Source organism: Verticillium alfalfae, genomic scaffold (assembly GCF_000150825.1).
Source record: "Verticillium alfalfae VaMs.102 supercont1.8 genomic scaffold, whole genome shotgun sequence".
Lineage (NCBI taxonomy): Eukaryota > Fungi > Ascomycota > Sordariomycetes > Glomerellales > Plectosphaerellaceae > Verticillium > Verticillium alfalfae.
Genome location: NW_003315031.1, coordinates 1,501,697 through 1,515,489, shown reverse-complemented (window position 1 = coordinate 1,515,489; position 13,793 = coordinate 1,501,697). Strand labels below are relative to the sequence as shown.

Genomic DNA, 13,793 nt, shown 5'->3' with positions numbered 1-13,793 from the left:
GCAACCAGACCTGGTGCGGTCTCATGAGTGGAAGAGGTCCCAAGCCCGTTCACATAATCGGAAGGAACTCCCTCTCGCTCGGCTTTGTTGCGTTTCCGGAGCTTTCGCGGCCCGCGCCGAAAGGTCCTCGTCGTTTGTGGTGCGGGACCATTACCCAGGGGCGGGGCTAGCACCCATCTTCGTACTCGGCTCTTGTTCTCCTCCGACTGGCGCTCCGGCTGGCTTCCGCGGCGCGGCTACCAGGAAGGGGGGAAGGCGGGGTCGGTGGCTGGGGACCTCCGTAGTGAACGATTTTCGGCAACAACTCCGCCCTGCCTCCAGCGAGTTCAGCTTGAGCCTCCTCAGCCGACTTGTATTCCCTTGGACGTCCAGGGGTGGGAGCTTGATGTTGCATGTTCGGTGGTGGGTGGCTCGGGGATGTGAGCGGTGCGCGGCCGTTTCCAGCATACATGGAGGCGGGTGCGTTGTCTGGGTGGCCAGAAAGCCCCTGACCGAATACATCGGCGATGGGCGGCAGGCGGTTGGACGTCTGGTTCGCCGGGACATGGTGGATGTGAGAGGTATTTGACAGTGTCGACGGCTGGTTTGTGATGTGGCGGGTCAGAGGATGCGGGTTGTGGCGGCCGGTGAAGGTTTGACCCAGAGGGGCGGATTGAATCACTCGTTCATTGGCAAAGCTCTCTGCAGCTGGTGCCATGATGGACAATCCAGGTGGTGCCTTGTTGCGACGCGACATGCCGGGAGTTTTGGCGGCAAATGCCGACGCTGGAGGCTCACGACCGGCAGTGTCAGGACCATCTCCCTTTGCCGACTGCTGCTGGTGCAATCTCTGCTCGATGAGATGACGCTGCTGGTCCCTTACGCTCATGCTGCGCTGGAGCTGCTCTTTCATCAGAGGATCTTTCGTGACAAAACCTGGCGAAAGGCAAGCGATGCCAACCTCCTGGATACCGAGACCATCTCGCGCGGTCAGAGGACGAGCAGTGCCGGGTTGGTTGGAGCCAGGGTGAGATCCCTTGGACAGATCCAGCTTGCGCGGTCGATGCCTAGCCGTGGCAGGCATCTCTGGAGAACCGGGCTCTTTCTTGACGACGATCTTCGGGGGTGGGTTGGAGGGCCTCGAGCTTCTGAGAAACGCACGCGTATTAGCAAAAGAACAGGAAAGTATGATGCCAGGTTCGTCGATCGCCCTCAGCAATGCGGATGCATTGCCTCACACCCACCGAAAACACTGTCGCGGTACGCGCAATTTATTGGACAATGCTTACCCGCTGAGAGGAGAAGATCTGGTACCGGCAGTTCCCTTGGGGCTGCCGCTGGCTGATCGGTGTGCTGTCGTGCTGGGAGTGCCCGCAGGCGCAGATGGCGCGCTGCGTTGTGCTGATGGGGAGGGCATGGATGCTGAGGCGGATTTGGCCGGTAGCGAAGGGGGCGGCAGGTCGGAAGCGAATGAGGATCTGTCGTGGGGCGCGGGCGAGGGAGCCATTGCAATGGCAGCACTCATAATTGCGATGTCGTTGAAACTTCGTTTGCGAAGCTTGAAATGGAAGAAAGCGGTTTGCAAGAGCGTTGGGGGGCGATTGCGAGAGCCCTCAGGATCCGAGACCGGGTTTTCTCCGTGGACTGGGAGGCCAGTGTCTCAGGCGGGCGGGTAAGGAACCTCTGCGGAGCGTTGCAACCGCTTATGCTGATCAGCGTTGATTGATAATTACAGGGCACGTCGTCTCGACAGATCGTCGTTGAAGGCGTCCTCTTTTGGACAGCTATCGGCTGTCTTGAACTTATTCCCTCCTCGCGTCAAAAGCACGAGTCGATCGGGGTTGTGATGGTCAAGAGAATGAAATGGTGGTGGTTGGGCGCGATTGGGGTAGATGCGACGGTCGCACGTCTAGTCCGTGTGCCTGCCCGGTGGGTGGGGAAGGATCAGTTTCGTGAAACTCGGGCGCCCCTTCTTTCTAGGCTGTGGTGGCTGCAGCGTGGCTCTTGGCTCGTCACAATGGTGGGCTGACGGGCGGCGGGCGGTTGCGGTTAGGGGATCGACTGTTTGCCGTTACAATGGACCCTTTCCTTCTGTGCCTGTTTCGTTTGGCGTGCCTTTCCTTCTCCCCGTCTGTCGCTTGCTGGAGAGCTTCGAAGCGGACCGGGAAAGAATAAAATGGACAAGATAAGCTTGGCCGAGGAAGAGTGACTTTCAAGTTTCGACCAGTGCGGAACCGGTGCGGATGCACGCGCTGAGTTGATGGCCGTCTGTCTAGGTGTCAAGGGTGGGTGAATGGAATGCTGCAGTTCGTGCTCCAGCGGTTCAGGCCTGGTCGGTGGTCGCCGATAGACTATGTTCGATAGAGGCAACAGCTCAGGTCGAATTCAGGTGTACCAAAATTAGTCCGCCGGTAAGAATGTGTACTGATGCGGTAGGGGCCCGGTTATATTGATTAGGCGTCAGTGCTGGGTGAGAGAGCGGGCACGACGGGGCGAGAAGCGAATCTTTCTGAGTCGCTGGCGACGAGTCGTTGGTGTGTCTGCTAATGGGGATGCCGAAGAGGCTCGGTCGTCAACAACAGGAGAGGCGTTTGCCCAAGAGGCGAGTGGTGTCGTTCGAAGGCAAGAAGAACAGGTGAGAAGAGAGAAGCCTGTCGGCGGCGAGGGGGCGGACAGCGAGCGGGTGGAGGGGTGTTTAAGCAGACGCAGCCGTGAAGCTCAGCTCAGGTGGCAGAGGGGACGAGCCAGGGGCCCGTGGAGAAGGAGGGGTCCCGGAGATGTTTTATTGCCTTGCAGCTGCCTGCACGCCGTTCAGCCTGGGATGGCCCTTCCGTGGGCTTCTGAGTGCTGGGGGCAGGTGGGAGGGGGGTAGCACTGTCCGGAAAGATGAAAGGGGGGCCAGCCAAGTGTGTGATACAGTGTTCACGGCATGGCGGCGTGGCAGGCTCGCAGGGCATGGCATGCCATTCTTGAGAGTCTCCTGCTTCTGGCCTGTCTTGGGGGTCCTGGCTGGCAGGAGCTGACCAGGACTGAAAAGAGGAATGTAATGGAAGGCAGGACCTGCCACCGGGTGTGGATCTGCATAGGGTGTTTGGGATTGATGCTAACGAGCCACCAGCGCTGCACCCGTTGTTTCTGATTGGGCTCCCCTGTCGAATCTGCGACACTCGATCCCATCTGGACCAGTGCACTCAACTCGACCCCAGACTGCCTTGACTGCCTGTGCCCTACCATCCACCGGCGGCCGGCGGTGGCCAGCGCGACCGACAGCGTTAGACTCGCGATGCCTTCGACGTTCCGACGGCAAAACAAGACCAAAGGAGGAAGGCTATGGAGGGGCTTGCTTTGCCGTGCCTTTGTCTTCGCCCTTCCTCTCTCCTGTCGCACGTGTCACCCTGCAGGCGACATTGACTGCATGCACAGAGGGAGCAAACTCTCCCCTATCCGACCGACCTCGAATGGCCAGCATACTGGGCCCTCCTCATTGGTCCCCGAATCGCTTTCTGGCTTGTTTCAAGCGCCGTGGTCTCTGGCCACTGAGCCTTGTGAGTCCCCTGAGTGGTCCGTATTGTCATGGCCAACCACCCACGCCATGCCAATCCATCAGCACTAGCCTATCGTGAACGAGCCGGCTGAACCACACGAACCGTCGAACCGTCGCGAACCATGGCATTCGGAACGACGGCTCTCGATACTATGGCCGTAGATCGTTAGATACTTTGACGTGAGGGGGAAGGGGGGTCCGCGGTACGGTTTGACCGCGAGCCCAAGGCCGACTTGGCCTCCTGTTCCCCTCCGCCTGCCTCGCCTCACTGCCCCCATTGCTCGGCTCGAGGGGGGTGTGGCGATCCCAAGGCTACGTGTGTGCATCAACATAAACCAGGTGGTCGTGACAGGCCCTTGGTAATCTCCCATCAACCATCGTGCGGAACAAGCAATATTGACCTCACGCTGTGTTATATCCCGCTGGTTCAAGTTCCCACCACTGATACAGTCGGTGTCATGTCCAGGTCGCAGCCAGCGTCCAGATCCCATCTTTGTTCTTGCTGTCAAACAGACAGGCGCTCATCGACAGTCTGATCTTTACTGTCAACAGACCAAGAGGCGCGATAAGCCACGCGCGCGACGGGTAGGGCAATCATCCCATCCTCATCTTGTTGAAACCAGATCCTCGCTGCATGACCTCACCACCGCCCACTGAAGGACTCTGTACAGCGACATTCGGGATCCCTCCGAGCCCTACGAGAGCCATTGTGGCGGTGGCAAGTGCCCAACATTGCTCGCCTTGCAGCGTTGCTATCCTTCGCCCATGACCAAGGTTCATTCTCTCCGCAATTCGCCAACCCGCCCCAGCACACATGCTGCAGGGGCCGCCTGACAATGAAGGGTGAGCCTTGTCGAAACGTCCCTGACGATCCCCCCTCCATCTCAATTCACCATCTAACGACACGTCTCGCCCATCAAGAAGACCCATGTCTCGAAGCTCGCCTCCGCTGGGAATCGGTCGTCGATGAAGCATACAGAGTACCGCAGCTGGCAAGCTTGCGCAATACGATACGAGATGGAGACGTTGCCAAACACCGTCTCGCACGCCATGCTGTACCATGTTTCGCCGCGCGTAGTGCGACGCCCATGATCTGCCTCCTCATGCTTTCGAGCCTCTCCTATTCACCAAGGCAAGTCAGTAAAGTAAAGCCACGATGGATGTCACGCGCGTGCGTTGACCGCAACAGCAAAGTCGGTCAACCAGCTGACAGGACAGGCAAATTCCCATCGTGACCCTCCATCCTTTGCTTTTTCCACCACCCCCCTCCCATCGCCCTTCCTCCCCCTTCCCATTCGTGATATTCCTGATCCCTGTCTTCTCACCGTTTCTCACCTGCAACTTGCTGCAAGCCATTCCCCTTGGCCCCAGCGAACGCCCCCATGGCCCCCTGGCCGCACCCCCATCAGCTGCCACAAACCCGATCGGGACAGCCCCATTATTGGCCGTCAGACCAATAGCACTGCCCATTGCTTCTGAAACACGGCCAGCACAGCCTTGCCCAATCACTTAGGTCGCAGCTGTGAGTCCCGACTCACACACCTGGCCAGCTGCCAGCTTTGCTTCCAAGCACTGTCATCACTTGCGAAAACCCTCGTCTTACGACCTGTTGGTCACGAGGATCGTCATAAAAAAAAAATGCCGGACGTGTCGCCCTGCACTTCGTCCACACGTCGGCCCCCGCCGGCCGCGAGTTGCCGACGTAACCAACATGGGACGTTTGGCTTGGCCCCCATCCATCCAACTGAGCATCATGTTCACGGGTCCTAATAAAGGGTGAAGCACTGACTTGATCCATATTCGCTCGTCAACGACCACAATGCGCAGGGCCTGCTTGTTAATGCCGATTTGTGATATCGAAAACAAAAGCCACAGGCTAAAAGGCACGCGCCCGTCACGGCGATGTCCGTCGGGGAAGGGGCCAATTGCAATTTGAAGGCTGTGCCTGTTTGCAACAGGCGAACTTTGCGGCCACCCCTGGCTACAGTTACCATGTTATAACCCTCCGCTGCATTAACACGTCGGACTCGGTGTGAAGAGCGTCCTCAAAGGGACACAACTCCGGCTGAGTTGACTCGCCGTCGGCCTGCCTTCGAGTCCCTGAGTCGTGCGTCGCGGCTCAAGCACCTTGCCGCGCGCCAGTGGGCTTTTATCAGCTGCCGCATTAGGGTGCGAGGTATTGATACAGAGCCCCAGCTCTGATCGAGCCATAACCTGTGCGCTTCTTGGCCGGCCTGCCTCCTCTGGGGAACCTTCAACTGCCGTGTGTTGTGACGGAGATGACCAGTAGTCCTCCGAGCTTATTATGCTTTAACCGTCAATTGTGGCGCTAGTTCGTAAGATTCGAGAATGCATTTGTGGTAGGGGATTTTGGTCTCGATGCGCATGAGGTTCATTCTGATAAGCATGGTTGCAGTCATACATGGCTGGAGTACGGTGATCGCTCATGACAAAGGGCCTCATCGGTGTACGAGCGACAGGCTGGCCGCACTTGCAGCCAGCCGCATGTTGTGTCGAGCGGTTGATCGATGCATTTGTCCAAGCTTCATTCATCACAAATTGGGAAATCCAATTATCGATTCCAGAATGCAGGCATTCCGACTCTTTGAGCCAACTCCCGATTTGGAGTTGCGATGGAAATGTGGGGCACTGGCGCCGAAAACTGTCGTTGGCTGGGGCGGAAAGTCCCCGCCAAAAAAAATCAAGACAAACGCATCTCAGGCCGATAGTCAGCTTCATTACAGCCACAGCCCTGCATTCATCGCCAACGCCGCATACACGCCTCTCCATACCCCAGATCTCTCGCATCATACCGCCACCATGCCCGGAAGGACAGACGAGACCAGCGCCGACGTGCCCATGGAGGACGGCGCCCCTCCCTCTCACCAGCCCACGGCGGAGGATGAGTTTGCCAACGATGGGCAGCAGGGCGAGGAGGACGAGGAGGAAGAAGAGGAGCTTGAGCAGCGCGTCCGAATTGTAACGCCAGCCCAGTTCCGAGGTCGGAAAGAAAGAGCATGCTGACATTGTAAAAGCTCCCGGGTTCCACCGACACGGCGGCCTCGTTTGAGTTCAAGGCTGAGGGACACACCCTTGGCAACGCCCTGAGATACATCATTATGAAGAAGTCAGTGATTTTTTACACCTTGAAGCGCTGCCACATGCTGACCTTTTAAGCCCCGATGTTGAGTTCTGCGCCTACTCCATTCCCCATCCTTCCGAGGATCTCATGAATATCAGAATCCAGACCTATGGTAAGCGACATGCAACTGCACCATCGTGTGCCTCTGCTGACTTTTCACAGATGGCACTGCCGTATCCGCGTTGTCAAAAGGCCTGAAGGATCTGCAAGGGCTTTGCGACGTTATGACTGATGAGTTTACCCGGGAACGCGACTCTTTCGCCGTCGACAAGATGGAGTCATGAGCACGTGAAGTCAAGGAAGAGTCCATGAAGACTAGGCAGAGTCCGTGAAGACTAGGAAGAGTCCTCCAAGATGAACAAAACAGGGCGTGACGGCCAAGCGGCGTTGTGGGGTTACAGAACATAGACGGGCGTTCTCGGGGTGTTTTGGTAATTTCTTCTATTGGGCACTATGTACAATGCACTGGCTCCTCGCCTGCTCCCTCCGTCTGTCGCTCCACACAGCATCCTGCCTCTCGCTAGTTGCGGCCCTGCGTACTGCGTTAGCTGTGCAATTCGTGATGCCCCACCCCTAAGAGCCGTGTGCGTAGACGAGCTCACCTCGAGGAATCCGGACATGAAGCTCTTGGGTAGCCTGTCATCTCCCCTGAAGTTCTCGTTTTTGAAGTAAGACATGATGTGGTTGGTCTGGCGCCAGAAGTTCATCGTCTCCTAGGCACAGGAAAGCATGGTCAGTATGATAGAGTTGGAAAGGGCACGGATGGACCATCCCCGCGTTGGAGACTCCGCGTCACAGGATCGGACAAGTTCAAAGCCAATACAAAACGCACCTGGTAATCGGCATGGCTCTTGAACAGCAGCACATCCACGACGGAGAGCTTGTTGGCAAAGCGGTGGCGCTCAAACTCCTCACGCATCCGGGTGCGGATAACCGACACAGGCATGGGCAGATTGTACATGGTCTGGACCTCAGGAGCCTGGAAACACCATTGTCAGCCTCATTCCCTCCTCAAAAAGCCTTGAAAGTTCTCTGTAACGCGTGCTTGGGTATCGGGAGCAGTCATACCGCGCGGATCCATTGTCGGTAGGAGTGAAGCACTCGTCGCTTGGCCTCGGGCCAATTGGCAGCTGCACAGCATGTTAGCGCTGGGGGATCGGGATTTGAGGGACGCTGCGTACACTGGCGCGTCTTCTGCGCGAATTGTGTCGGTGTGATGGCCATTTTGGGCGGCCAATGCTGTGATGAATCGACTGCTTCTGGTGGTTCGTCGTTGGGGACTGCGACATCACCGGATGCTTCAGCATGAATTGAGGGTGGATATATGTCACGTGATTCTAAATAACGAGCCACTCGCTGCCGGCGGATTTGGCAGCTCGGGTACTTATCCGAGAAATACATACACCCAGTACAAGCAGGACGTGCACCAAGCCTGGTCTGTATAAACTACTCTTGCGACAGGTCGCTTCTGCATCAAGCACAAAGTATGCCGTATCTACTATGCGCCTCATAGCGACATTTTCAATCAGTGCCCAATTTTTCACGTAGGCGTCGAAACTTCACCCAAAACTTCACATGTTTATCTCGAATGCAGCCCGATTCACGGACACTGAGCTGCTTAGTTGCATAGTCAGGACCTAGTCGTTCTCTCCTTTGTCATCATTGGAGCTATTCGATCACGTGAGTGGATGATCAAGACTTGGTTGCCCCTCCAGTGCTCTCGCCTCCGTACATGTTGATTTGAATGCATGAGCTTTCTCGACACGAAAGCCTCACGCACGATCTCCCTGACTACCTTCTGAGTTCCTGGACCAACAACGTCTGGGTTACGCAAGTGATTTTAATCTTTTTGCGCGATCTCTCTATCCTAGTCCAACAGCAACCAACGCCATGCCTCCCATTCGCCACGCCTCCAAGCGCAAGCCGCCTCCAGACGGCTTCAGCGACCTCGAAGACCAGCTCTTGATTTTCCAGAATAAGATGAAGGACGCGCAGAACAAGCCCCCACCGACGGGCCCGAAACATCAGGCGCAATGGGAGATCTTCCAAATCTCGCATCAACGGAGTCGATACATTTACGACTTGTACTACGAGAAGGAGGCTATCAGCAAGCAGCTCTACGACTGGCTTCTCAAGAACGGATACGCTGATGCGATGTTAATTGCGAAGTGGAAGAAGCAAGGATATGAAAAGGTTAGTCTCGGTAACTATATGATGACCACTCTCGATCTTGCGCTAACGAGGAATCCAGCTCTGCTGCCTCCGCTGTGTCCAGACGAAAGAGACCAACTTTAACTCGACTTGCGTTTGTCGCGTGCCGAAGGCGACCCTCAAAGACGACCAGGAGGTTCAGTGTGTCAGCTGCGGGTGCCGAGGTTGCGCCTCAAGCGATTAGGCGCGACGACACGATGATTACCTCGATTTTCCCCCCACGGGTTATTTGGGTTGGCGTTTGGCGACTGGCGCATGCTTTGGGACCCCCTCCGAGACGAGGCGAAATGGAGGAATGGACATTTGCAAGAGGTAGTGGTCCTTCAAATTGACCTTCAAGATCATCAAGGCAATGGCGCTAATCATGACAGTGATACGTGACCCGCTCTCCCTCCAGCCCATCGTCCGCGACGACTCGTCACCGACGCGCCAAGTTGTTCACTTCTTCGCGAAGCCTGCCTTGCCTCCCCCTCTCCCAAACCGGACAGCGTTGGGAATGAACTGCAACGAAGACATGGCCCCTGCCAGATCCTCCATGTCAGTGTCGGGGCGTTCAGAGTGCCCTGTTGTCGGTTGGGGCTTCGCTTGTGTTGTTTTGGCGCCGGCCGCCGTAGACTGACCAGCCTCACCTGGTGACGTAGTTGTCTCCTGCTGACCTGACCTTCGCCGTAGTGATTTTGCGTTGTTGGGGTTGCCCACCGACGATCTCCTCCGATGATGGCCTTCCTCGATTAGGAGAGAGCTGCGGCCGTCGATACCTGCTTTCGTGACAGCAAAGAAGAAGTTCTTGGGATACATGTGCTTGTCGATAAGATGCATCCTTCGCTTCTGGTGTGTCATGCACTTCCTCTCACACCCTTCGACAAAGCAGGAAAACTGTAGAGCGCGTCAGCTGGTGTTCAATATGCAACATATGTGAAAGGAAAGAGGTAAACTCACAGTGTGCTCACCCCTTTCTCGCTTCACTGCGACAAAAGAATCGTGGCATTCTTCAATGTGCACGCTCAGAAGATGCGACGAGGGAAAGTTCTTGCGACATTCTAGGCAGCGGTTGGTGTGTGCTTTGTGGTAGTGCGACTGATACTCGTCATATGACCTGAAGGCCATGCCATCCTTATGGCCCGGCAGATGGCACCTCATGATGACGTCTTCGCCGGTGATGCTGTGGTCTGATGGATCTAGGTAGGTGATCTTGGTAGCCGGAAGCTCGTCTGTGTTAGCTGGTTCTGGACTGTCCCGGTCGTCTACTACGGCGCAATCCGAGTCGGGCTCGTCTTCGGCCTCTCGTGAGCGCTTCATCCTCAAGTGGTTGTGGTGGGGTGGATTACCCTGCAAGCCCTTGTTCCAGCAACTGCGTCGCGATGGTGGGGTGTGGGAGGGAAGGTAGGTGATTGTGTATCGTCAGGTGCAAGCAGAAAAATAGTAAATGAACAACGATGGCTGTTGCAAGCAGTCAATCCTACTCTTCTCTCCATAAAACCTGGTTGTTGTGTAGATGAGACAGCGAAGTTCAAGGAAACACAGCAGCAGCGGTGTGCCCCTCGTTACTGGAGGTGCCCAACCTACCTGGCTGGCAGGCATGTAATGCAGGTCGGAAATGAACGAGCGTGGTGGGGTTGAAGGTGGTCGAAGTGCCTCTTGACGATCAGCATGGCCTAGCGCCTCTGCACGAGCCCCATGGCGAACTTTGCGTGCCTGAGGGGCAGAGCAATCCAACATCAGGGTCATAATGGAGATTTAGTCGAGCGTAGCTTTGTCTTTTGCCTCTTGAGTTTCCGCGACGCTGGGAAACACATCGCGAGCTGCTCCCACCGACCTCTCCCAGAGTCCTTGTCGCATCACCTGGCGCACGCGCATGCTCATCTCTTGTCAGAGTTTTTGTTCTTGAATGTCCGAACCTTGTGCCTCTGGGCGCTGTTTTGCCGCATATTCCTTTATCTGCCATTGCCCAATGTTTTCTCCTCTAGCCGTCGCATCCTCATCACCTGCTGTTGCCTCGGACCACTCTCTTCCCGACCGCCCTCCTCCCAAGACCAACGAACGAGGTTATGGAACTCTCGAGACTACGAAGTCAGCTTTTCGTAGAGTGAGGGCGTAGCACACGACCTGCTGCGATCACACTTGATCCACCCCCCTACACGGCAATCGCATCAAACACTGCTTTCGATCTGGAAGCTACGGGATCTCGATACAGAAAGACAACAAAGACCAGACACTCCGCTGTCTTGTCTCGACACATCGCACAAGCAGAGTCTGCTCATCGCGAAACGCCCGCGTTCTCCTCGCATGGCCACTACTTCGCAAGTTTGTGAAGTAGCACGCGACAAATCTGCCACCATGTCTGATCGACCCAAGACCTCGAGGCACTCACGCCAGGCAAAGCAACCGAAAAATGCGAAGCAGAATGAGCAGGCGCAGGCAACCCCTTCCAAGCCGTCCGAGACGCCGAAATTGGCGAAGAAGCCGGAACAGGTTGGAAAGGCGCAGCAATCCACAGAGGGAGAGCAACAACAGCCGCAGATGCCCAATGTCGAGGATGTTTGGACGTAAGGCCACCAAAGCGTTGCCTGGCTTGCAAATTCGTATTAGAGAGGAGGATCCAGGCTAACATCTAAACTACAGTGAAGCTCAGAAGATCCGCAAACTCCTGAGCTCGCAGGTTTCGAAGCTCCGACGTGAGGGGGATGTGAGCAAACATTCCACGTTACGAGAAGTGGGCCGAGATCCTTGCTCGGTAAGTTTCCTTTTGTCCCTCCCTCCACAGCGACTGCCTTGAGAGACAACTTTTTAACAGTTTCAAGTTTGCGCCTGCTCTGCGTGCAGGACCCTCTTCATGGACTACATCTATGCCGCCAAAGAAAATGTCGAGGAGACTCTTTGGCAGGCGCACGTTTTGGTCAACAGTGAGTATCGCAATTCACTCAACCGAGTCCGAACAGCCCAGCTCGCAGTGCTTAAGAGCAAGCTCGAGACGCCCTACGTCCGGTTCCTCAAGCTTTCCCAGCGCTTCTACGAGGAATACATCCGGCGCCTTGCCAATCGGTACGGCATTCCTGAGTTGCAGGTGGCTGCTAAACGCATTTTGTCCGAACAAAAGGATGCCGAAGACTCAAACAGCGGTAATGGCGGGAAGGACTGCACCAATGATGTCCCGTCATCGATCCGTCTCATGGCCCTCCATTCTTGCTACATGACTCTCATCCGCCTAGGCGATTTGGTTCGGTACCGACTCCAGGTCCGCCATAACAAGAAGCCCAGTAACTATCTGGCTTTGACTTATTACGAACTTGCTCACGATCTTAAGCCGACCGTGGGCCACGCTCACCACCAGATGGCCATCATATACCTGGATGAGAAGCGTGACTTTGACATTGTCTACCACTTTTTCCGGTCTCTCGCTATCGAAGAACCCCATCCACGCGCTACCAACAACCTCGAGCTCCAGTTTAAGGCAACCCTCAGCTCTGTCAAGTCTGGCATGCCCAAACAATCCGGCCCTTACGATCCTCTCATGATGTGGTTCCTCAGGCTTCATGCCTATTGTTACCGTGGAGAGCCTTTCCCCCAGCAGCGTGAGCTGGAGGCTGAGGTCATCCATCGCCTCGATGCCGCGATTAGAGATCCTGACGCAAGCGCGATGCTTCTGAAGATGGTACTTATCAATATGGCCGCCTACTATGTGGCTACACAGTCGGTCAAGGGTAGGTTGAAAGATCCAGTGACACTTGCGAGTGTGAATGCTTACACGAGCCTAGAAAACGAGGCCTCACTCTACCCGAAGACTATCTTGCGCCTCAACTTCCTCTTCTTTGGCACTGTTTTGAACATCTTCAAGACAGAGCTGGAGACCTTGAAGGTTGAGCGCATGGACTGGGAGGACACACATGCCGGTAAGGATTCGTCGGACAACAACAGCACGCGGCCCCAGTCGACTCCCACAGAGCTTGTGATCCTGCCGCTCGTGCGCCTATACACATCTTGGCTCGTTGCCTGTCGTGCCGAAGTTGGCATAGCCTCACCGAATGTGCCCGTTGAGCAAGTCGGGAAGCTGCTGGCTGAATGCCTTAGCCTCATCGCTGAGCTGCACGGCGGCGACGGCTTGAGCCTTGCACCCCACATGCTTCCGGAAGACCACATGGCCATTGGCCTTCTCCCCCTCAACGATCCGACACTTGAACCGAGATGCCGTTTATCATTCAACCAAGAGCTCAACGTGGTGAAGCCCTTGTGTGACTACTACGATGGCAAACTTTTGGAAGGCTGGGAGGCTGGCCTTGCCCGTATGCTGGATATCCTTCTCTGTGGCTATGCCTTGACCGAGGATCCAGCCCTTCCGTTCGCTTTCCATGAGGATCGACTTGTCTTCACCTACGGTGGAGACGTTTCGACCACGCAGAAGCCTCAAGCCTCTCCTCAGCAGTACGGCGTCCAAGAGCCCTCTCAGTCAGCTGAATACGTCAAGAATCCCGAGAGCGTAAGACAGCCTGCAGCTGGTGACGGCCAACCTTCGCTTGAGGTGGCCCCGAATGACGCCAGCAGCAATCCAGTCAAGGGTTCAAATATAGCGCACGAGAGTGGCCGCAACGGGCACGTCAGTGCCAATCGCTACGGCCCAGATACAACGCACATTCAGCCAAAGAACGCAGCCACGAACACAACTGAATATGACTTCAGCGAGAACAGCGAGGTCATGAATATGGTAAACGATTTTATGCAACCTCCGGATGCTCACTCAGCCATGGACAACTTCCCTGCGTCTGCTCAACAGGAATACGATGATTCTTCCTATGGAATGCACTCTGCCACTGCTAACGAAGTCTTTGGCGGGGTGCGCCCCAGAGACCCGTCCGCTTTCGGCGCTGCAAGTGCCAGCGCCTTTCCTGCTCTGCCCTGGAGCATGGTCTATCAGCCTACCCC

General features: G+C 55.9%; 6 protein-coding genes across 6 annotated transcripts in view; 3 read left to right on the top strand and 3 right to left on the bottom strand.

Moving 5' to 3' along the window:
* Positions 1 to 166: 166 nt before the first annotated feature.
* VDBG_06887 (conserved hypothetical protein) lies at positions 167 to 1,486 on the bottom strand (the record flags this gene model as incomplete). Its single annotated transcript, XM_003003279.1, has 2 exons — positions 167 to 1,127; positions 1,269 to 1,486. The coding sequence occupies 2 exons, from the start codon at positions 1,484 to 1,486 to the stop codon at positions 167 to 169; spliced, it is 1,179 nt and encodes a 392-aa protein (XP_003003325.1).
* A 4,857-nt stretch (positions 1,487 to 6,343) lies between these two features.
* VDBG_06886 (DNA-directed RNA polymerases I and III subunit RPAC2) lies at positions 6,344 to 6,949 on the top strand (the record flags this gene model as incomplete). Its single annotated transcript, XM_003003278.1, has 4 exons — positions 6,344 to 6,493; positions 6,559 to 6,650; positions 6,701 to 6,777; positions 6,828 to 6,949. The coding sequence occupies 4 exons, from the start codon at positions 6,344 to 6,346 to the stop codon at positions 6,947 to 6,949; spliced, it is 441 nt and encodes a 146-aa protein (XP_003003324.1).
* A 145-nt stretch (positions 6,950 to 7,094) lies between these two features.
* VDBG_06885 (NADH-ubiquinone oxidoreductase 14.8 kDa subunit) lies at positions 7,095 to 7,947 on the bottom strand (the record flags this gene model as incomplete). Its single annotated transcript, XM_003003277.1, has 5 exons — positions 7,095 to 7,197; positions 7,268 to 7,378; positions 7,498 to 7,644; positions 7,734 to 7,795; positions 7,847 to 7,947. The coding sequence occupies 5 exons, from the start codon at positions 7,887 to 7,889 to the stop codon at positions 7,186 to 7,188; spliced, it is 375 nt and encodes a 124-aa protein (XP_003003323.1).
* Positions 7,948 to 8,555: 608 nt separating this feature from the next.
* On the top strand, positions 8,556 to 9,227 carry VDBG_06884 (cell cycle control protein cwf14; the record flags this gene model as incomplete). Its single annotated transcript, XM_003003276.1, has 2 exons — positions 8,556 to 8,858; positions 8,917 to 9,227. 2 exons carry the CDS (start codon positions 8,556 to 8,558, stop codon positions 9,058 to 9,060), a joined length of 447 nt encoding a protein of 148 aa, XP_003003322.1.
* Positions 9,228 to 9,314: 87 nt separating this feature from the next.
* VDBG_06883 (zinc finger protein) lies at positions 9,315 to 10,175 on the bottom strand (the record flags this gene model as incomplete). The annotated part of the gene is made up of 2 exons (XM_003003275.1): positions 9,315 to 9,752; positions 9,816 to 10,175. The coding sequence occupies 2 exons, from the start codon at positions 10,173 to 10,175 to the stop codon at positions 9,315 to 9,317; spliced, it is 798 nt and encodes a 265-aa protein (XP_003003321.1).
* Positions 10,176 to 11,213: 1,038 nt separating this feature from the next.
* The window catches only part of VDBG_06882 (conserved hypothetical protein), a gene marked incomplete at both ends in the record, with an annotated part of 3,284 nt that continues 704 nt past the window's right edge, over positions 11,214 to 13,793 (top strand). The window contains 3 exons of the mRNA XM_003003274.1: positions 11,214 to 11,422; positions 11,499 to 11,610; positions 11,671 to 13,704. Of these exons, the coding sequence (XP_003003320.1) occupies positions 11,214 to 11,422; positions 11,499 to 11,610; positions 11,671 to 13,704 (2,355 nt within the window). The remainder of the gene's footprint in view (positions 11,423 to 11,498; positions 11,611 to 11,670; positions 13,705 to 13,793) is intronic.